Below are 23,936 nucleotides of genomic sequence, written 5' to 3'. Positions count from 1 at the left end.
ATTCACTATTCATATCTTTATGACTGAGGTGAATGGTTAAGATCCCCAGGTAGTCACTCACTAAAGACTGGCAGTAATTAAGACAAATTGCTTAGCTTACCTGGAAAGTAAGGGAATGATTTCTTTATCTCAGTTGTTTATTCATGAAGTCAGGGAAACTATGCAATGCATACCACTTGGGAACAAACTGCAGTGGGCCTTGGAAAAACAGATGGCCTCATGGTGATTTGACAGCTGGCTACCAGAAGAATCCCAAATCCTGCATAAACAGTGACTTTATTTCTCTTCTTGAGTGCCCACCTATCCAGAGAGGATTTTCCAAGAAGTGGAGAAAGAAGTTGGACAGAAAGTAAAGCCCAGATATCAGATAATCACCATTGTTGAGCACCCATTTTCATCTTGTTCACCCTAAGCTCTAGAAAATGGGCTTCCCTGGTGGCTCAGACTGTAAAGAATCTGCCTGCAATGAGGAAGACCTGGCTTAGATCCCTGGGTTGCAAAGATCCCCTGGAGGAGGGCATGGCAACCCACTCCAGTATTCTTGCCTGAAGAATCCCCATGGACAGAGGAGCCTGGCGGGCTATAGTCCAGAGGGTTGCAAAGAGTCGGACTCAACTGAGAGACAAAACACAGCACAGCACAAGCTCTGTGCCTTAAAGAGCAAAGCAATTTCTATCTGGAATCATGAGAACCCAAAGAATAATCACATGAAATACAGAAGCTTAGGATTAAAAAAAAAAAAACATTCTGCTGTGATAGGACTTTTAAAAATGAATGTTCAAAAAATTGTTTTCCATGAGATTAATATACATTTCTTATGACTTCTCCCCTGTGGGAAGCAGCTGATGCCCATCGAAGGCTGAGCTTTCAAGGAAGGTTTTCCCACACTCACTACATTTATAGGGCTTCTCTCCTAGATGAGATATTTGTGTGATATACATTTCAGTGACCCCAAATCCCTTAATGGCTGGAGAAAACAGTAAGCAAAGGTGTAACCAAGCGCTAGTGTGGCAGTCCCCATTTTTTTCTTCAGCAAACATTTACGAATACCTCCTAACCTCCAACCTCCTATGCAGTAGGCTCGGTGGTGAACAAAAATAGGCTGGGTACTGTCTTAATGGTACTTGCAGTTTAGAAAGGAAGGCTTCCCAGGTGGGGCTAGTGGTAAAGAAACCCCCATGCCAATGCAGAGGAAGGAGGAGAACTGGGCTCAATCCCTGGGTCAGGAAGGTCCCCTGGCGAAGGGAATGGCAACCCACTCCAGTATTCTTGTGCAGATGCCATGGACAGAGGAGCCTGGGGGCTACAGCCCATGGAATCACAAAGAGCTGGACAAGACCAAGCAACTGAGCAAGCAGAGAAGTGATTAGACCAAGAGGAAGACGGGGCCAAAGCCCAAGGGAAGGGCTGGGCATGTACTGTTCAAATAAAAAGGAGACCAGTGTGGCTGGAAGTTCAGTTCAGTTCAGCTGCTCAGTTGTGTCCGATTCTCTGCAACCCCATGGACTGCAGCACACCTGTCCATCACCAACTCCCGGAATTTACTCAGACTAATGTCCACTGAGTCATGGATGCCATCCAACCATCTCATTCTCTGCTGTCTCCTTCTCCTCCTGCCCTCAATCTTTCCCAGCATCAGGGTCTTTTCAAATGAGTCAGTTCTTTGCATCAAGTGGCCAAAGTAATGGAGTTTCAGCTTCAGCATCAGTCCTTCCAATAAATATTCAGGATTGATTTCCTTTAGGATGGACTGGTTGGATCTCCTTGCAGTCCAAGGACTCTCAAGAGTCTTCTCCAACACCACAGTTCAAAAGCATCAGTTCTTTGACACTCAGCTTTCTATAGAGTCCAACTCTCACATCCATACATGACTACCGGAAAAACCAAGGCTTTGACTAGACCTTTGCTGGCAAAGTAATATCTCTGCTTTTAATATGCTGTCTAGGTTGGCCATAGCTTTCCTTCCAAGGAGCAAACATCTTTCAAGTTTATGGCTGCAGTCACCATGTGCAGTGACTTTGGAGCCCCCAAAATAAAGTCTGTCACTGTTTCCATTTTTTCCCTATCTATTTGCCATAAAGTGAATGGGACCTGATGCCATGATCTTAGTTTTCTGTATGTTGAGCTTTAAGCCAACTTTTTCACTCTCCTCTTTCACTTTCATCAACAGGTTTTTAGTTCTTCTTCATTTCTGCCATAAAGGTGGTGTCATCTGCATATCTGAGGTTATTTTTCCCAGCAATCTTGATTCCAGCTTGTGCTTCATCCAGCACAGCATTTCTCATGATGTACTCTGAATATAAGTTAGATAAGCAGGGTGACGATATACAGCCTTAACCTACTCCTTTCCCTTTTTGGAACCAGTCTGTTGTTCCATGTCTAGTTCTAACTGTTGCTTCCTGACTTTCATACAGATTTCTCAAGAGGCAGGTTAGGTAATCTGGTATTCCCATCTTTTTAAGAATTTTCCAGTTTGTTGTGATCCACACAGTCAAAGGCTTTGGCATAGTCAATAAAGCAGAAGTAGATGTTTTCCTGGAATTCTCTTGCTTCTTCGATGATCCAACGGATATTGACAATTTGATCTCTGGAAAGCCTAGCGCAAAAGTGAGAATGGTGCAAGAGGAAATGAAGGTATAGAGGCAGAAAAAGGGCCGTGCCTGTGAAGGATTTTCTTATTTTAGTAGCATTGTCTATGTTCATTCACCTCTGACTCTTTGCAACTCCTGGGATGGTAGCCCTCCAGGCTCCTCTGTCCTTGGGATTGCCCAGGCAAGAATACTGAGTGGGTTGCCATGCCCTCTTCCAGGGGACCTTCTGGACCTAGGGATCAAACCCCTGTCTCCCGAGTCTCCTGCACCGCAGGCGGATTCTTTCCTGAGCCGCTGGGGTTTCCCTTTAACAGCACTGGAAGGTGGTAAAGCACTTTCAGGAGGAAAGGAGGCTGTGCAAGATCGGAATGGGTTTTTTAATACTATTTTTTTTTTCCAGAATAGTTTTAGATTCATAGCAAAACTGAGCAGAAAGTCCTGAGTTCCCATGTATCTCCTGTCCCATTTACACGCAGCCTCCACATCATCAAAATCCCTCACCAGAGCAGTGTGCTCATTACAGTCGGGGGGCCGCCATGAACACCACTATCACCCTACTCCAGAGCTGACATCAGACTTGGTGTACACTTGACGGGCTTTATGCCACATAGCCATGATTACAGCCTTCTACCAAGTACCTTCACTGCCCTAAACCCCCTGTGTTCCGCCTCTTCATCCCTCACTTCTCAATAACGCCTGACAACCACCGATCTTTTTTACTATCTCCAAAGTTCTTATCCAGAACATTAATATATCTGGAACTGTACAATATGTAGCCTTTACTGATTGGGTTCTTTCCCTTCAGTGTGGATTCTGAGAAACACAGATTTACTTTGGTTTCATTGTGAAGAATAAACAAAGGGCTGTTGAATGTGGGTGCGATTGTTTACCCAGGGAAAACCCTCAAGAGGCTATAAGAGTAGACTGAGGTCATAGGAGGGGGTATAAAAAGATCCAGAGTTTTTTTAGAGGTAAAATGGACAAAATTTGATGATAAATGGAATATGAAGCAAGAAGTCAAAGGGGTTAAAAACGATTCTGTGGTTTTGGCCTGAATAGCTGGTGTCATTTTCTAAGCCAGAAAATGCTAACAGAGGGCCAAACTTGGGAGGAAATTAAGTCTTGGAAATATTCCACTTGAAGTACTTTTAAAGATATCCAAGCTGAGGCAGTTGGATCTGAAGAGAGTCTTTACCTTAAAATGTGTATTTGAATGACATTAATGATCATGAAAGCTATGGACATGGATGAAATTATTTGGGGACAAAGCAGGGAGAAAAAAAAGGGCAAAAACCTTAAAGAATTTTGATATCTAATGACTGTATGAAGAAGGAAAAGCTGAAAAACTCAACGAAAAAGTTACAATCAGAGAGGGAAGAGAAGAACCAACAAAATTTGACATGCCATTAAAAATCCCTAACTTTCCACAGAAAAAAAGTTAAAAATTGGTCCAAGCTGAAAATGAGCTTTCTCATCTCCAAACTCCTAGAAGCCTCGATGAACTACTAGAATGTTTGGTACAAACCCAGTGGACTGCCACACACTGCCCCTAATTAAGCATGCAAATTAGCATTTCCCATGTCCTATCATCAGCATCAGGTGTGAGATGCTCAGGTGTGAGGCTTGCCGTCCATATAGTTTTTGACTCCTACAGTGCTCTGGATAGTATGAGTTCAGTAAATGATTTTTATACTATTGTTTTCTTAATTTCATTGCTATGGTAACTGCGTCCACACCCTCTTCTTCAGTTGGTACAGACTCAAAAACTTCCCCAAAACACACTATGCAGATGATAAAATACCACCTTCTCTCACTGCTTGAGCATGAACTCTCAAAAGGCTTCCTACAGCTTTCCCATTTGGTAAGGTCTTATTTACTTTTCAGTCCGTATGTTAAGAGCGGAGTCACATTTTACTGAGAGAGTTTTGTTCGGGCAGTTGGTATTGACAGTCGCCAGTCATGGAAGATAATACCCTCTCGATAGCAGGGAGGACACAGACTTGCTAGATTCAATCCTTTCATTCCAATTTAACACTCCCTTCATGGATAGAGAAAACTAATTTAACCTAGCTAGCCAGAGTTTTAATTGTCAGAAACTTATTTACTGAAGTGTTCACTGGTGCTTCTATATCTGAGTTTTTTAAGTTTTAATCACTGTTTAAAAAATCATACATCCAGATATTTTGTCACCTAACCAGTATGACTGTGATTTTCACTGAATTGAACAACAAAAACTTCTAATGTGCTATTATTTCACCTGGTTATTTTAATTTCCATCCTCAGTTTCAATGTTTTTAGAATAGGATGGGAAAATGCTAACTGGTTTTTCTATAAGGGCAGAGAGTATTTTAAAATCAGAAGTAATATATAACACAATTGTAGTATCAAAGCGTCCCATTTTTTGCAGACTGAAGACAAATTCTTAAAAATCTGTGAAAAACATGTTGTTTTCCAGAATTCCACGTCATCTGTAAGTAAAGTTCATTATAGTGGATAAAACATTATATTAATCTATCAGTGCTAAAAAGATGCCATACAGGCAGGAGGCAGCTTTCTATGTTGGCTCCACAAACAGTATTTGCATGCCAAATAATGATTTCAACAACTGACTTGTTAAAAAGAAAAGCATCAAAATATGTCTTGGCAACATTTAAGAGACAGAAGCCAACCAAATGTCCTACATGGGGAGAAATCAAAAGCCACATACATATATTCCCTCCATATAAAATCCATGAAGCATCTGCAGTGAACTGGCACTCAAGTACCTAAAATGTGATACAACTTAAAAGGTGATTGTTTCGCCCAAAGCGAGCACATAAAGGCTATGGTAACAAACTGTCTTTGTTTCTGGGGTACTGCCATTTTTGCATAAATTTTAATGAATTTTAGGGTTTTAGTTGGCTAAATTACATAGGTTTCTCAATTATGCTTTAAATATTTTAATTTTAGAAAAATTAGTTTAAATCAAGCACCCTGGTAAGATGCAAGGAGCCACCCTGAAGTGGAAGATTGTCTCTGCAGTAGAAAGAGGAGGAATATTGTTTTCTTTGTGCTGATACTAAAGTGATCTAGAAAACCATCAGCTTCGACATCTTCATCAATATTCATATGAGTGCCTAGAAAAATAATCAGCAATTTCACAACTATTTAAATCAATATTCGTTTAATATTGGGTAGAAATGAAATTGCATGGCATCTTGTTGAATGCATCCTTTATAGAAATTTATCTAATCTTGAAGAAATCATTCCTAAAATAGCAAACAAAATAGCTAACTTGGAAAAGCAAACAGTGACAGTTTGGTCACAACAAAGGGCAAATTTTATATGAATGCTCCCCTAGGCTTTGCAAGTGAGTGTTAGTCGCTGGGTTGTGTCCAACTCTGTGATTCCATGGACTATAGCCCACCAGGCTCCTCTGCCCATGGGATTCTCCAGGCAAGAATACTGGAGTTGGTAGCTATTCCCTTCTCCAGGGGATCCTCTGGACCCAAGAATCAAACCTGGGTCTCCTGAATGGCAGGCAGATTCTTTACTGTCTGAGCCACTAGGGAAGTCCTAGGCTTTAAATACAGTATTTTAATGCCAGATTTCCAAGTTCCCAAGGATACTCCTAGGATTCTTTAACAAACTAAAACTTAAGTTACAAGCAAAATAATGAAATCAGGGAGCCCAATTTACTCCCTGCAGATGTCTTTGCATGAAAAGATCTGTTCTCAAAAGTAAAAGAGAGGTAAGCAGAAGGACCACACTGACTCCTAGTAATCCGGGCTCACAAGACATGAACTAGGAGATTTAGGACACAACTTTTTTAAGAATACCTTTAACTTCCACCAAAAGTCCGTAGTGTCCAGCTAGATGCTAGGCTTTCAAGACTGTTCAAAACAGATTCGGTTATTACCTAATATTTATAGAAGGCATGTGTTGAGATCGGCAAGAATAAAGCCACCCTAGAATTCTGTTTTCTTATGGTGGGGTTTCCCGGGTGGCTCAGTGGTAAAGAAGTCGCCTGTAATACAGGAGATGCAGGTCCCTATGTCAGGACAATCCCCTGGAGGAAATGGCACCTACTCCAGCATTCCTGTCTAGGAAATCCCATGGACCAAGAAGCCTGGCAGGCTTACACTGCATGGAGTCACAGGAGAGTAGGACATGACTTAGCGACTAAACAACAATGCGGAGAAGAGAAAAACACATGCCAATAGTTCCCTGATATATTTCTGATGTAGTCATTTTAGTAGAATTTCTCTTTGATTTAGTCTTATATAAGGTAATAAACTGTCAAATGTTACCGTGGGAAATTAATAAAGCTCAGGTATTTGGTGGCTCAGATGGTAAAGGTCTGCCTGCAGTGTGGGAGACCAGGGTTCGATCCCTGGGTTGGGAAGATCCCCTGGAGAAGGAAACGGCAACCCACTCCAGTACTCTTGCCTGGAAAATTCCATGGACTGAGGAGCCTGGTGGGCTACAGTCCATGGGGTCGCAAAGAGTCGGACACGACTGAGCAACTTCTCTTTTCATTTTCACATATTTTCACTGTATATAAAAACAACAGTATTTTTATTTCCACAAATAATACTCCCAGCGGATTAAGATACTCAAGTCCTATCTCAAAAAATCAGAGTAGAATCAAGTATTCATTGCTGAGAATCCTGAAAAAGCATTTAAGGATAAAATTTGGGGCACTGTAGTAAAAGCTGATAATGTCATCTATATAAACATCTCATACACATATTATCAATTTGTTAAGCAATTTTTCTAGGTGCTAGGAAAAAGCCAGTAAAAATATTGGCTCAACCCTCTAACAGATTCTAATATGGAGAAGACAAACTTGATATGAGTTAAGATAGTATTAATAATTTCCTTATTAGACATAAACATGCAGTAAAGAGAAACATTTCATTCATATGAAGGGAGACATTCACTTCAAGAAGGCTCAACCCTGAGAGGTGTCTTGCTGTGTGCTATAAGAACTCTTAAGACCCACTGCCAAAATTCTTCTTAGATACCATGGATCCTGTCCTTTCATTTTTCAATTTTGCCATTTTTAACTGCCTATCTTCTGCTTGCCTCACTCTGCTGTTACATACCGTGAGAAGCATGTCAGCAGAAACATATTAAAGCACAATCTATATTTGAATAAGTTGGCATTTTCCTTCTAAAGATAAAAGAGAGAACCAAGAATTTTGACTGATAAGAGTTAGGCATATGTAAGCTCTGTATTTTGATCAGCTGAGTCTGGCAGAAATGCAGGTGAATACTGGAGGTAATCTATGAGTAAGAAATTAAAAGTTCATGCACCTGGAACCACCTTTTGTCAACACGCCAAAATACATGAAGCGTAAATTTCAATTTCAGGTTATCACAAAATTCACAGTTGGTTAAAAACAAGACAATATTATAATAGCAGGTAAAAGTCACATGTTCCAAAATATTTTATAAAATTCTTTCCTTTTACTCAAATAATATCACACTGACTGTCACTAAGTGAAAAGAAGGCCTTCATGACAAATAGGGTTAAGTCAGTAAGTCTGAGCTGAAGTATAACCTTTAGAGAAAGTGACCATCTTTTAAGTAGAGGAGAACTAAGCTATGTTTCTGCATACTCTGATCATACTGTATTATCAATCATACTATTTTAAGCATTTTCTTTTACCTATATGGCAGTGTTCCCCATTTCATTCAAAACCTATTATGGGTTTGGCGCCAAAAAAAACAGAGTAGATACATTCCACCCTATCACTTCCACTACTTGCAATGGAGTACTCTGGGCCATAATTTGTACAAGAAGACTCCATCAGAACTTGAGAGGCAACCCAGTGGTTGAGTCCCCTGTTTTCTGTTTGCTCAGAAGCTTCTGGGTTTTGTTGTGGTTATGGTTTGTTGGTTTTGCCTCCTATATATTCTGGCTTGGGTTCTACAGCAGGCCGAAATATGGACAGAAAAAGCCCTAGTGATGCTTGCAGTGTCTACCCAGAGGTCCAGGAAAAGAAGCAAAGGAGCTGGGGAACAGAATCATTTGGTTTCATCCTCTCTGCTCCAAGCCCGATGGACACCAACCAAGAAGCGGTGCCCCTCTTCCTTCGTATAGAGATGTAGGGGCCTTGTTGACTCGCCACACCTTTCACCAGGTGGACGCAGCCACAAAGCTGGGTCCTTTCCCTTCTCCACCATCACTATGCAGCAGATCCTGGGTGTGGAGCCCCGCCCACCCCCTTATCCCAAACCAATAGAGCCTGGGGAGATTCCGGGCCACCTCCCCTCCCCACTAGTGAACATCCAGTCCCTGAGAAGGATCCCTACTGATTCCCTTTCTCCTATGGGAGGCAAGCGCTAGCAAAGGGACGAGTTCCTTCTTCCCCTCAGGGACACCGTGCAGATAGACTGTTGCAGGACTGAACACTGGGAGGGCTGCCAGGAGGCTGAAGCCCTGACTTTATACTGAGGAGAACAGTAAGGGAGAGCCCTGAGAACCAAAAGGAAAAGACTGCAGAGAGAAAGGAGCTAAAAAAGGGATATTTTAAATCCGAGTATGATGTCCTGAGTCTACCCCCCAAATTGTGCATGCATGAATCCCACCAGAATCAGCACCACAAAAATTCTGAGCACTTGAGTTTCAGATTGGCCTCTGGGAGAAAGACACAGTGAGATGGACCAGAATAGCACTGTACAGGCTTTGAAAACAAAACTGAGATTGGAACCACAATCCACAGAAAGTGCGTAAGGACATGTGGTCTGATCTTAACTGGGCTGACCATCTGCTAAAAGAAACAATCACAAGAATATAAATCCAGATGACTTTAAAAGGATCCAGAATATCATAATGTAAAATTATAATCATAATGTAAAAGAATTCAGAAAACCTAAACACCTCAGGAAAGGAGTATTTCAAGGCTGTATATTGTCACCCTGCTTGTTTAAGTTCTATGCAGAGTACATCATGAGAAATGCTGGGCTGGAAGAAGCACAAGCTGGAATCAAGATTGCCGGGAGAAATATCAATAGCCTCAGATATGCAGATGACACCACCATTATAGCAGAAAGTGAAGAAGAATAAAAGAGCCTCTTGATGAAAGTGAAAGAGGAGAGTGAAAAAGTTGGCTTAAAGCTCAACATTCAGGAAACGAAGATCATGGCATCCGGTCCCATCACTTCATGGCAAATAGATGGGAAAACAGCGAATACAGTGACAGAGTTTATTTTACTGGGCTCCAAAATCACTGCACATGGTGACTGCAGCCATGAACTTAAAAGACACTTGCTCCTCGGAAAAAAAGCTATGACCAACCTAGACAGCATATTAAAAAGCAGAGACATTACTTTGCAAAAAAAGGTCCATCTAGTCAAGGCTATGGTTTTTCCAGTAGTCATGTATGGATGTGAGAGCTGGACTATAAAGAAAGCTGAGCACCTAAGAACTGATGCTTTTGAACTGTGATGTTGGAGAAGACTCTTGAGAGTCCCTTGGATTGCATGGAGATCCAACCAGTCCATCCTAAAGGAAATCGGTCCTGAATATTCATTGGAAGGACTGATGCTGAAGCTGAAACTCCATTACTTTGGCCACCTGATGCAAAGAACTGACTCATTTGAAAAGACCTTGATGCTGGGAAAGACTGAAGGTGGGAGGAGATGGGGCCAACAGAGGATGAGATGGTTGGATGGCATCACCAACTCAATAGACCTGAGTTTAAGTAAACTCCGGGAGTTGATGATGGACAGGGTGGCCTGACATATTCTGCAGTCCATGGGGTTGCAAAGACTCAGACACGACTGAGCAACTGAACTGAACTGAAATACCTCTTTAAAAAAGACGCTCAACAAATACCAAACCCAAGATGACCCAAGTATTAGAAATACCAGATAAAAATTTTAATGTAGCTATTATATCTGTAGGGCAATGTTCCCCAACCATTTTGGCACCAGTGACTGGTGTCATGGAAGACAATTTTTCAATGGAACAGGGGTGGGGGGGAGGGGGGATGGTTTCAGGATGATTCAAGCACATTGCACTTATTGTGCACGTTATTTCTATTATTATTATATCAGCTCCACCTCAGATCATCAGGCATTAGATCCTGGAGGCTGGGGACCCTCCAGTGCAGGGAAATAAAACTTTTCTAGATTTCTCATTGCTCCTATAAAAAACCTGGCCTTCTGAGACTCTTCAAATACCTTGAGAATTTGATCAATAGCTGTTGGTTAGTTAATTGCTCTGATATGACAGGATAATACAATTTTCTAATTTCCCTGGGCTACAAAATGCTTCCAGCCTAGACGAGATTCCTGGGGCTTCCCAGGCGGCACCAGTGGTAAAGAACCTATCTGCCAATTCAGGAGACTTAAGGGATGCCGGTTTATCCCTGGGTCAGGATCCCCTGGAGGAGGAAATGCCAGCTCTCTCCAATATTTTTTGACAGGAGAATCCCACAGACAGAAGAGCCTCATGGGAAACAGTCCATAGGGTCGCAAGGAGTCAGACAAGATTGGAGCAAGTTAGCGTGCAAGCACAGACTAGGTCCCTAGGTTAAACTCATAAGGTGCTGAGGAGACTGGCTCACTATTTTCATGTCAAAAAAGACGATTTTAGAAGTTGGAAACATTTCTAGGTTATAAAAGTTGAGACACGCAGGGCTATCTGCCTCCTAGAGAGATGTTACGTGCCTCCTAGAGAGATGTTATGTACATATCAAAGAGCTAGAGTTTAGATTCAGGCCATTATGTTACCAAGGAGACCTCTTTAGGAAGAGTGAAACAGTTGCCTCCTGCCTCTATATAAGCAGAGAAAAGTTATTTTCCTTGTCTCTCATCTATGGTGTGTTTATGTAGGGAAATTTCCCATTGGCTCTTGTTGGGTCACCCAGGGATAAGACCTAGAGTAAGACAGCACTTAGCATTAAGAAATCTGTTTTTGACCCAGAACATCACATTTACACATTAAGGGTAAAATTAACAAAGATAAATATTAAAAACCCCACAGCAGCATGGCCCAAAAGTATGGGCAAGCACCCTTGGAATGAATGGAGAGGTTCTCAGCAAAGAAGTGGATGTTACAAAAAACCAACCAAATGACTTAAAAGAAGTCATTTGTCAGGGATTTCCCTGGTGGCACAGTGGATAAGAATCTGCCTGGGATGCAGGGTACATGGGCTCAATCCCTGGTCTGGGGACGATTCCACATGCTGCACAGCAACCAATGCCGTGTGCCACAACTGCTGGGTCCATGTGCTACGACTCCTAAGTCCCCATGCGTAGAGCCTGCACTCTGCAACAGGAGAAGCCGCCACAATGAGAAGCCCACGCACCCCATCAAGGATGGCCCCTGCTTGCCATGATTAGAGAATGCCCGCGTGCCGCAATGATGACTCAGTGCAGCCAAAAATAAATAAATAACTAAAAAAAAAGGGAGGAAAATATAACATGAAGGGAATAAAAAGAAGAAAGGAAAAAAGGAAGCTAATAATAAACCTGGAGACATAAATATATCAATACTTGATTTAAACATAAATGGTCTTAAAAACATCAGTTAAGAGATATAAATTGTAAAATCGGATTAAAATAAAAACTAGGCCCAGTGAAGTTGCTCAGTTGTGTCCGACTCTTTGCGACCCCATGGACTGTAGCCCACCAGGCTCCTCTGTCCATGGGGTTCTCCAGGCAAGAATACTGGAGTGACTTGCCATGCCTTCCTCCAGGGAATCTTCCCAACCTAGGGATTGAACCTAGGTCTCCTTCATTGCAGGCAGATTCTTTACCAGCTGAGCTACCAGGGAAGCCCAAGAAAATTTGGAAAACAATTTTTTTTAAAACTTCTATTTATAGTAGCTAAAAAAACTAAATACTAAGGTATAAATTAAGAAAATATTCTATATACTTAAACATAAAATGTTAATGAAACATCAAAAAAAGTAAATAAATGGAGAGATGTATGAAATTCATGGATTAGACAATTCACTATAGTCCAGATATCAATGTTTCTCAAATCAGTCTACAGATTTAACATAATTGCAATTAAAAATCCATGCAAGATTAATTTTAACTATAGAAAAGCTCACTCTAAAATATAAACGGAAAAGTAAAGGAACAGAATATCCACAACGATTTTGAATAAGTGGAGAAATTTTGAAAACTGTGGACACTATTCAATTCTTAGACATTATACAATGCAGTAGTATCAAGAGAGAAAAATATTGGTGACAAGAAAAACACAGAGATTAAAAAAATTGAAGATACTCTGGAAAAAGATCCACTCAAGTATTTTCAGCTAATTTTCTACAAAGGTGCAAAGGCAATTCAACAGAGAAAGTCCAGTCAACAAATGACACGTGGAATAATTAACATCCATATTTTAAAAAATCCTCAACCTGTACCTTGCACCATATACAAAAAAAATGCTCAAAATATAAATGTATACTGATGTAAAATGTAAAAAAAAAACAACTAAGGGTAAATGACAAAATTACATAATGTTTAGGTGAAAACAAAGAAGAAAATATGACCTTGGTTTAAGAAAGAGTTCTTAGATAAATACCATGATCCATAAAAGAAAAAAAATGGTGAATTAGACTTTTGCTCTATTAAGATGGTTTAATCTTAATCTATTAATGGGTTGGGACGATACACTGGAGAAAGGATAGGCTGCCCACTCCCGTATTCTTGAGATTCTCTTGTGGCTCAGCTGGTAAAGAATCCGCCTGCAATGTGGGAAACCTGAGTTCGATCCCTGGGTTGGGAAGACCCCTTGGAGAAGGGAAAGGCTACCCACTCCAGTATTCTGGCCTGGAGAATTTCATGGACTATACAGTCCATGGGGTTGCAAAGAGTTGGACACAAATGAGCGACTTTCACTTCACTTCAATAAGCAGTAAAGAATACACCTGCCCATGCAGGAGATGAAGGAGATGCAGGTTCTTTTGATCCTTGAGTCAAGAACATCCCCTGGAGTAGGAAATAGCAACCCACTCCAGTACTCTCACCTAGAAAATTCCATGGACAGAGAAACCAGACAGGCTCCACTCCATGGGGTTGCAAAAGAGTCTGACATGACTGAGCGAGCAAGCGCTATTAAGAGCACTTTTAAGAGAATAAAGAGACCAGTCACAGACTAGAAAATATAGGACTTGTATCCAGAATATATATATATATATATATGTATATATATATATATATATATATACACACACACATACACATAAATGTATCTTCTTTGGTGAAATATGTTAAAATCTTTTGCCTATTTTTTAAAAATTGGGTTTTTTCCTTATTGCTCAGTTTTGAGAGTTTATATATATATAGGAGCCTGACAGGCTACAGTCCATGGGGTTGCAAGAGTCGGATACAACTTAGTGACTAGGTCATCATCATCATCATAGTTATGTGTGTGTGTGTGTGTGTGTGTATAATCCCCAGGAGTCTATATATTTTTTAGAAATAGGCAGAAGACTTTAACAGATATTTCACCAGATATATGAATGGCAAATAAACACAGGAAAAGGTTTCTAGCATCACTAGTCATTGTTGCTGTTGTGTAGTCACTAAGTCGTGTCTCACTCCTTTGTGATCCCACGGACCAGGCTCCTCTGTCCATGGGATTTCCCAGGCAAGAATACTGGAGCGGGTTGCCATTTTTTTCTCCAAGGATCTTCCCAACCCAGGGATCAAAACTCACGTCTCCTGTGTTGGCAGGCGGATTCTTTACCACTGAGCTTCCAGGCAAGGCCCATTAGCCATTACAGACAAGCAAATTTAAAGCACAGTGATATACCTTTACATATCTATTAGAACGATTAAAATTGGGAATAATGACAATTCCAAGTACTAATAAAGATGAGACGAAACAGGAGCACTCAGACTCTACGCATGGGAATATAAAACGGCACAGCCACTCTAGAAAACCATCTGGCAATCTCTTATAAGCTTAAACATACACTTACCAGTGTAACCCAGCAAACTCACTATTAGTATTTAACCTAGAGAAATGAAAACTAATTTTTGCACAAAAACTTGAATGTATACAACAGCATTATTTACAACTGTCTCAGACTAGAAGCATTTAGTGAAAGCGAAGTTGCTCAGTCGTGTCCGACTCTTAGCGACCTCATGGACTGCAGCCTACCAGGCTCCTCCATCCATGGGATTTTCCAGGCAAGAGTACTGGAGTGGGTTGCCATTGCCTTCTCCGAGAAGCATTAAAAAAAAAAAAAAAAACACAAAAAAACCCTTTAATGGTAAAGGAAACACAAATGGGTTAGTACATCCACACAATGAAATACTGCACAGAAACATAAAAGGACTAATTATCAATATACACAACAACTTGAATGGATCTCAAATAAAATAACCCAGTCTCCAAAGGTTACATATTGCATTATTCCATTTATACAACATTCTAGAAGAGGCAAAAACAACATAGGAACAGAAAAAAATTAGTAGTTCCCAGGGGTTAGGCATGGGAAGGGGCAGAATAAAGAAGGGAACTCTTTGGCAGTGCTGAAATTTTTCTTTATCCCGTTTGTTTGTGATGGTTACAAGAATCTATACAAGTATTACACAATAAGGGCTTCCCAGGTAACTCAGCAGTAAAGAATCCACTTTCAATGCAGGAAAGACACAGGAGTCATGAGTCTGATCCCTGGGTCAGGAAGATCCCCTGGAGAAAAGAACAGCAACCCACTCCAGTATTCTTGCCTAGAGAATCCCATGGACAGAGGAGCTTGGTGGGCTACAGTCCATGGGGTTGCAAAGAGTCACACACGACTGAGCAACTTAGCACAAGCATCACACAATAAAAAGGAGCATTTTACTCTATTTTTAGGTAAATTTAAAAAAAGAGAGAGAACATTTTAAAACACTCTTCTGGAGACTTGGTATAATTTACATTGGAAGAAAATTCTCAGGATTTAAGAGTACAATAAAATGTTTAAATATCACACCAAGTAAAGACTATATACAAACCTGGTTTTCAAACAAGAGCAAATCAAGATGCTAGAAGCAATCAAGTAGCAAAGATGGAGGTGCAAATGTATACAGACTCTCCCATAAATTAGAAATATATGTACATGCTTAAAATTCCTATTATACAGGCAGAAATCAGGGGAATATGGAGAACAGGAAAATCCACAGGAGAGAAAGGAAGGTGAGGGAAATACCTGAGTGACCACAAGGAAGGGCCTGATCATTTTTCAGGTCAAATGACAACCTCAGTATTGACTTTAACTTAGTTCTATCCCTAAATACTATCTAGAATAAAAGACCAATATTCATCAATACCTCCTCAATGGCACCTGCAGAAATCCTGTGACCTGCAACGTTTATCACGTCATCAACTCGAGACATAACATAAACGTAGCCTTCTTCATCCATGTACCCAGCATCCATGGTGTCATAGTATCCCTGAAAATGCAGAATAAATAATGTCTGATTAGCATCTAGTATTAGGTAAGGTAAGTATTTTTAATCTTGGTAAAATATAAAATAGGATAAAAATAGGTTTGCATTTGGCTTCCTCACAACTAGCCTATTGAATTCCATTAGTTCTGATTTTCAAAGCTTACTATTAATAGAATCTCTTTGCCCCCTTGACACCCAGGAATAAATTAAAGTGTTCTTATATATGTTGAAGCTAAGCATTTGGACTGAGAGTTTCAAAGTTTACGAACCCAATTTCTTCTTTTAATGGAGAAGTAATAGCTCAATATTTCCAGTATGCTATAGTATTGCAAAAGTAGTTCTTTGATAGATTTCTTGTGTTAATTTGTAAAGGTCTTAAAGCTCTCTATTTTTATATATATATGTATATATATATATATATATATATATAGTATAATAATTATTATTACAAAATAGACCACTAATTTGTTAACATAGATTTGGATTGGACTCGAGCTTCAGTGAAATTATAGTTAAACAGTAAGTATAAAACTTAATTTTTTGTCAACTCAGAGTAGCAGTACAGTTTCACTGGTCCAGATGTCACAAGAGAATGAAAAATCAAGAATAAGAATTAGAAAGAAAGAAATATTCCTTCCCCTAATGCTTCAGAATTGCGTTAATACCTGTATGATGAGCTTGGGCTTCCAGATAAATCCAGGCAAGTCACTATTTGTGTTTCTTAATCTTCCTAAGACTCAGTATGCTCATCTATTAAACAGGGTAATGGGCCATGCCTTATAAGGCCATGAGAAGCATAAATGAGATGGAGCATATAAAGAGGGCAGACTGAGGCACGTCATAAATCCTCAATAATTGGCAACTCTTACAGCAATTACTGTAAGAAAGGCAATCTAGAATACCGTTAAGAACATGGGCCCTGGAGCCAGAAATTATGGGTCCAAAAGTCAGCTCTGTTACTCTAAACAGTGCGTAAGTTACTCAACCCTTCTGAGCTGTTCAGTTGACAGGGCTGAGGTAACAAGACAGAGTCTAGATTCACTATACCTAGTTTAATCATAAACTGCGGTTCATGGGGCTTTGAAGGAGCTTTCAATTTTGTTCAAGGTGCTCATGTTGAAAACCACACTCGCATATCATATGTCACTGTCAGGCTGTAATTAATCACATCAGTTCTCTGATGATTTGACTGGGGCCCATTGGGCAGATAGATGGGGCTTACTGGCGTCAATTCTAGACATATCTTCTTGGCCACAGTCCCTTGGGGCATGTTTAATCTTGGCTACTGAGGTCATTTAACCCTGAGATGTCTTTCTCAAGGAAGCTATTTTAATTCTTGTCATTTGCCTAGTATTAGGTTAGGTTTCCTTCACTCACAAATAAAAAGGATAGAATGCTAAGTACTTAGACTCACCTTTGTTTTCTAATGCAATTCTAATCATTCATTCTTTTTTTACCCAGTGCATAATGAGGACCAGGTATTTCTCTAAGGGAAAGAAATAGAGGTGAAAAGACAGCAGCAAGATGAGAGTGGGACCCTTTTGTGTTTTATCAATTATGTACTTTTATAAACATAAACCACAGAGTAACAGGAAAAGGATAAGACAGAATGCAAAAAGATACTTTTTGTTATCCAAAGCACTAAAGTTGGATGTTGAGTATACTGTTTTTATCCTGTATTTGTGTTTTAAAATAAAGAACTCAGAGGGCACTCAGGAATGAATGCCAATAATAGGCAAAGGGATTAAAAAAATACAATTTCTGGCAAGCAGAACAAATGTTCCTCAAATTTTGCTCATACAGAGGAGGTGTGCATGAGTGCTAAGTTGCTTCAGTCATGTTCGACTCTTTGCAACCCTAGGGACTGTAGCCCGCCAGGCTCCTCTGTCCTGAGCTTCTCCAGGCAAGAATCCTGGAGTGGGTTGTCATTCATCCTCCAAGGGATCTTGCCAACCCACAGATGGAACCCATGTCTCCTGTGTCTCCTGTGCTGGCAGGTGGGCTCTTTACCACTAATGAGGTTCTAATGACAACTGTCCAGTTCCAATCAGGTGTTCCCAGTCTGTGAGGAGGAATCCAATGCAAGAAATCATATAGAAAGTCTCCAAAAGTTTTAGTTTAGCAAAACCTTTCCTAAAATGAAAGGCTGTTAATTTTCAGAAAGAAATAAGAGAAACTAAGATATTTCTATGTCCAGAAACTGATAAAAAAAATATACTAAAATGACTTATTTAGATATTTGAGCTTTGGGCATTCTTTCCCTCTGAGGGCTGGAAACTGGTCCAGATAACCTTTAAGGGTAGCTTTGTGATTCATGATTCTAAGAGTAAGCTGATCAATGTAATAGGAGAGAACTACAGAGAAGTATGTAAGGTGAGTTTAAAAAAAGAATAATAAAATTCTTACAGGAAATTTTTCAAAGTATAAATGCTTGAATGCCTCTTGATTCTTCCAGAGTCCTGAAAACGCTCCAGGTGGTAATGGCAACCTTATATAAAAACAGAGCATGAGAATTAGGATGAAAGTGGTAATACAGACAGATTGATTAGAAGTAATCATTTTCCACCACGATGAGTAAGAACAATTCAAGTCCCACATTGAACTGAAACCCCTAAACCTGATAGATAGATCATGTCTAATTGTGAGTGAAGCAGCTGACCAAGACATAGCAAATTCACGGAGGGGTAACTGTAGTTTCTGAGAAGGGCACCAGAGGCACACATCTTGGCATTCAGATAGTGATTAACATCAATCATTGTTTTGGTAAGAAGCATAACATCTGCAAAAAGGAACCAGAAATGCATCATTATATTACTTTTTAAGGGAAATTTCCTTCCACCATAGGCAAATAAATCAATCTATTTTTGACGTATCAAGGTACCAACTGCCCCTTTGCCAGTCTCGTTGTGTAGGGAGATGATCCAATGAAACATCCCATGAATAGTCTTATCTTCACAAACACTGTGTCTCCCCACTCTTCCCTCTCCTAGTCTTCCTTTTCATGACAATCCAGACCTACGTTATTTCTCACCCCTATGAACTCATGAAGACATGTGAGCATATAAAATAGAAGATAGCATATATCTGTTCTTTGTAATCAATTTCCTCTTTAATTTCCTTCTTTTTTTTTCCATAGTATTAAACAGGGATTATATATAAGAATCCACCTGCAATGTGGGAGACCCCAGTTCGATTCCTGGGTTGGGAAGATCCCTTGTGGCTCAGATGGTAAAGAATCTGCCTGCAATGCAGGAGACCTGGGTTCAATCCCTGGGTTGGGAAGATCCCCTGCAGGAAGGCATGGCAACCCACTCCAGTATTCTTGCCTGGAGAATCCCATGGACAGAGAAGCCAGTCCATGGGGTTGCAGAGAGCCAGGCACGATTGAGCAATTAAGCACACACATATGGCAAAGGCTCACCTCTATCTGTGCGTGCGTGTGCTCAGTCATGTCCAATTCTTTGTGACCCCGTGGGCTCAGCAGCCCATCAGGCTCCTCTGTCCACGGAGTTTTCCAGGCAAGAATACTGGAGTGGGCTGCCATTTCCCACTCCACAGGATCTTCCAGATCCAAGGATCAAAACTGAGTCTCTTGTGCCTTGTGCATTGGCAGGCAGATTTTTTTTTACTACTGTATCACCTGCGAAGCCCATATCTATCTTTACATAAATAAATAAGTAAATTCTCATATCACTTCCCTGTAGGAAGTATCACCTATCAAAAATAACCACTCAGTGTATTTTCTGGACACAGAAACTTGTGAGATGCTTTATAGTTTATAAATTTAGATACTATAAAATTTAAAGATTTTCAAAACCCTACCCTCTGGTACTCACACAAGACACCAAGGGAAGCAGTGATTTCATAGTGCTGACATGGGAAAATGGAAGGTGAGGCAGACACGCTGACTGCCAACATGAGGCAACATCACCCACTTCCAACCCCAGTATTCGACTTCTGAGACACTGAATTGTACTCTCACATTCTGTCAGGAGAAAACACTGTCCCCGGTGGGATCAGCCACCCAGCTAGGATCATCCTTTTCCACCATGTCTAGCCTGCCCAAGCTCTTCCCTTGCTAAGTCTCCTTTCTGTACTATTTTAAGATGGAGGAAAACTGTGACCTCCGTGTTTCTGGACCTCGTATCATTTCATAAAACACACGGGAAAGCATTTTATAACCAGAAAAATTAAAAACTACAGAGATACTGCTGTATGGTTACTGCTGTTACTATTACTGCTCATCGCTAACTTGCAGGAAGCCGGCAAGCGGAAGCATACAATCCCTTCAGGTCCTTTAACTGACTTTTCTATGTTAGGCTGTATTGGAGACAGCAGAGCTGGGTGGGGTCTGAGGTACATTTGAATGTGCACGTTGGGTAGAGGAGGAGCAGTTTTTACTTAGTTCCACCTGATAGAGAGATACACAGAACTGCTGATCCAAATTCTTAAACACATAATATTGTGCATACAAAGAACAATGCGTACATGCTGGAGGGCGACCAGAAGGAGAGAAGCAAATCGGGGTTTAATGAAGAGACAGGCGGATTTAAGATGTGAAATACTTAAGCAGAAGTAGCCAACGGAGAGAGGGTGGAGATTTGAGAGTTAGAGAAGAAAACACCAGAAGAATTCTTTGATCATTTAATTAACTTATTCATTCATGCACACATTAACTCCTGCATTTATTTTCTGCATTCAATCAAGTATTTGTGGAGTGTTTGGCATTCCTCAGTCACTATGTTAGACATGAATGGTAAATATATATAAACCATTTTCCAAGATGAACAGAGATTCTGGCATATTGTGTATTACAGGAAATTTAGTATTTTTTTTAGAACATGTAGGGAGAAGGACTGTAAAGAATGATGTCTATTCCATTAAATTAATGATATAACATCAACAATCATGAGTGTTTATATTCAAGATATTTGTCAGGCAAGTTTTACAGATGGTTAAACCCTATACTATCAGGAACTCTTGGAAGGGAACTTTTTTTATCACCAGCCAAGGTCCCATCATTTCATGGGAAATAGATGGGAAACAGTGTCAGACTTTATCTTTTGGGGGCTCCAAAATCACTGCAGATGGTGATTGCAGCCATGAAATTAAAAGACGCTTACTCCTTGGAAGAAAAGTTATGACCAACCTAGATAGCATATTCAAAAGCAGAGACATTACTTTGTCAACAAAGGTCCATCTAGTCGAGGCTATGGTTTTTCCAGCGGTCATGTATGGATGCAAAAGTTGGACTGTGAAGAAAGCTGAGCAGCGAAGAATTGATGCTTTTGAACTGTGGTGCTGGAGAAGACTCTTGAGAGTCCCTTGGACTGCAAGGAGATCCAACCAGTTCATTCTAAAGGAGATCAGCCCTGGGTGTTCTTTGGAAGGACTGATGTTAACGCTGAAACTCCAGTACTCTGGCCACCTCATGAAAAGAGTTGACTCATTGGAAAAGACTCTGATGCTGGGAGGGATTGGGGGCAGGAGGAAAAGGGGATGACAGAGGATGAGATGGCTGGATGGCATCACGGACTCGATGGACATGAGTTTGAGTGAACTCCGGGAGTTGGTGATGGACAGGGAGGCCTGGAGTGCTGCGATTCATGGGGTCGCAAAGAGTCGGACACGACTGAGCGACTGAACTGAACTGAAGGTATGAATCTGTGGCAAATGGCATATGTGTCTGGTCCTGAGTCATTTTTGAGATGCCCCTAGGAAACTTCTTTATTATCCCCAAATCTAACTGAGGAACAGGCAGGAAAGCAAGATATGAAGTTGCAGTCGATAATTAGTAGGATAAAGAGAATGCTACCAATTCTTCACTAATAAAGTCTGGCGAATTGAAAAGTTCAAATGTTAATTGACTATTGAAAAGAGACTCTAAAGAAGGAACGTTGGAAGGTAACACTTAACAGTCCTAATGCAAAGCAGGAAAGAAGAGGGAGTTCCAGAACTGGAAGGATCAGTGATTTTGTACATGAATATGTATAAAATATGTGAGAAGCAATAGTCTCCAGAAAAAAAGTTAGGTGTATACGAGCTAGAGCAGAATCGTTTTCTGCAGTATTCAAAAGTAACGCTTTTCTTGTTGCTAACCTAATGTTTATTCTATATTAAATGCAGGTTTTACTTAGAAAAAGTATACTTTTTTTTTCTGTAGTTACAATAACATAAAAATTCATTGGAAAGGTAGACGGAAGGAAATTTTCTGAAAATACTAAGAAACATGCTGGTTAATGCCTTGTTGTTTACAAGTTCAGTCACTAAATCCTGACTCTTTGTGACCCCACAGACTGCAGTACCCCAGCCTCTCTGTCCTTCACTCTCTCTCAGAGTTTGCTCAAACTCATGTCCGTTCAACCATTTCACCCTCTGTCGCCCCCTTCGCTTTCTGCCCTCAATCTTTCCCAGCATCAGAGTCTTTTCCAATGAGTCGGCTCTTCACATCAGGTGGCCAAGTACTGGAGCTTCAGCTTCAGCGTAAGTCCATTCAATAAATATTTAGGGTTGATTTCCTTTAAGATGTGCCTCCTTGTGACTCAGCTGGTAAAGAATCCACCTGCAATGTGGAGACCTGGGCTCGATCCCTGGCTTGGGAAGATCCTCCAGAGAAGGGAAAAGCTACCCATTCCAGTATTCTGGCCTGGAGAATTTCATTGACTGTATAGTCCATGGAGTCGCAAAGAGTCAGACTTGACTGAGCAACATTCACTTTCCTATAGGATTGACTGGTTTGATCTACTTGCTATCCAAGGGACTCTCCAGAGTCTTCCCCAGCACCATAATTCAAAAGCATTAATTATTTGGTGTTCAGCCTTTATGGTCCAACTCTCACATCTGCACATGACTACTGGAAAAACCACAGCTGGGACTATATAGACCCTTGTCAGCAAAGTGATTACCCTGTTTCTTAATACACTGCCTAAGTTTGTCATAGTTTTTCTTCCAAGGAGGAAGATTCTTCTCTTTTCTTGGCTGCAATCACCATCCTCAGTGATTTTGGAGCCCAAGAAATAAAATATGGCACTGTTTCCACTTTTCCTGTTCTATTTGCCATGAAGTGATGGGGCTGAATGCCATGATCTTCGTTTCTTGAATGTTGAGTTTAAAGTCAGCTTTTTCACTCTCTTCTTTAACCCTCATCAAGAGGCTCTTTGTTCCTTAGAGTAGTGTCATTGGTGTCATCTGCATATCTGAAGTTGTTGCTGTTTCTCTTGGAAATCTTGATTCCAGGTTGTGATTCATCCAGGCCAATATTTCACATGATGTACTCTACATATAAGTTAAACAAGCAGGGTGACAATATACAACCTTGAGGTACTCCTTTCCCAATTTGGAATAAGTCTGTTTTTCCATGTCCAGTTCTAACTGGGGCTTCTTGACCCACATACAGAGCAGGCACAAAAGGTGGTCTGGAATTCCCGCCTCTTCAAGGTTTTTCATAGTTCGTTATGATCCACAGTCAAACGCTTTAATCAACGAAGCAAAAGTAGATGTTTTTCTGGAGTTCTCTTGTTTTCTCTATGACCCAACAGATGTTGGTACTTTGATCTCTGGTTCCTCTGCCTTTTCTAATCCAGTTGTTATATCTGGAAGCTCTCAGTTCACATACTGTTGACATAGCTTGAAGGATTTTGAGCATTACCTTGCTAGCATATGAAATGAGCACAAATGTATGGTAGTTTGAGCATTCTTTGGCATTGCCCTTCTTTGGGATTGGAATGAAAACTGACCGTTTTTAGTCCTGTGGCCACTGCTGAGTCTTCCAAATCTGCTGACATATTTATGGTAGCACTTTAACAGCATCATCTTTTAGGATTTGAAATAGCTCAGCTGGATTCCATCATCTCTACTTTGTTCATTGTAATGCTTCCTAAGGCCCACTTGACTTTACACTCCAGGATGTCTGATTCTAGGTGAGTGATTACACCATCATATTTACCCGGGTCATTAAGA

General features: G+C 40.5%; 1 protein-coding gene across 1 annotated transcript in view; it reads right to left on the bottom strand.

The window, feature by feature from the left end:
• Positions 1 to 23,936, bottom strand: part of ACSS3 (acyl-CoA synthetase short chain family member 3) — a 173,753-nt gene that overhangs the window by 3,863 nt on the left and 145,954 nt on the right. Inside the window, exons 12-13 of the mRNA XM_015094557.4 lie at positions 18,384 to 18,465; positions 15,858 to 15,980 (exon numbers count right to left, since the gene is read on the bottom strand). Of these exons, the coding sequence (XP_014950043.2) occupies positions 15,858 to 15,980; positions 18,384 to 18,465 (205 nt within the window). The remainder of the gene's footprint in view (positions 1 to 15,857; positions 15,981 to 18,383; positions 18,466 to 23,936) is intronic.

The sequence above is a fragment of the Ovis aries genome, chromosome 3 (genome assembly GCF_016772045.2).
Source record: "Ovis aries strain OAR_USU_Benz2616 breed Rambouillet chromosome 3, ARS-UI_Ramb_v3.0, whole genome shotgun sequence".
Taxonomy (NCBI): Eukaryota; Metazoa; Chordata; class Mammalia; order Artiodactyla; family Bovidae; genus Ovis; species Ovis aries.
The sequence above is the reverse complement of the archived record's forward strand: the minus strand, read 5'-3'. Positions and strand labels throughout refer to the sequence as shown.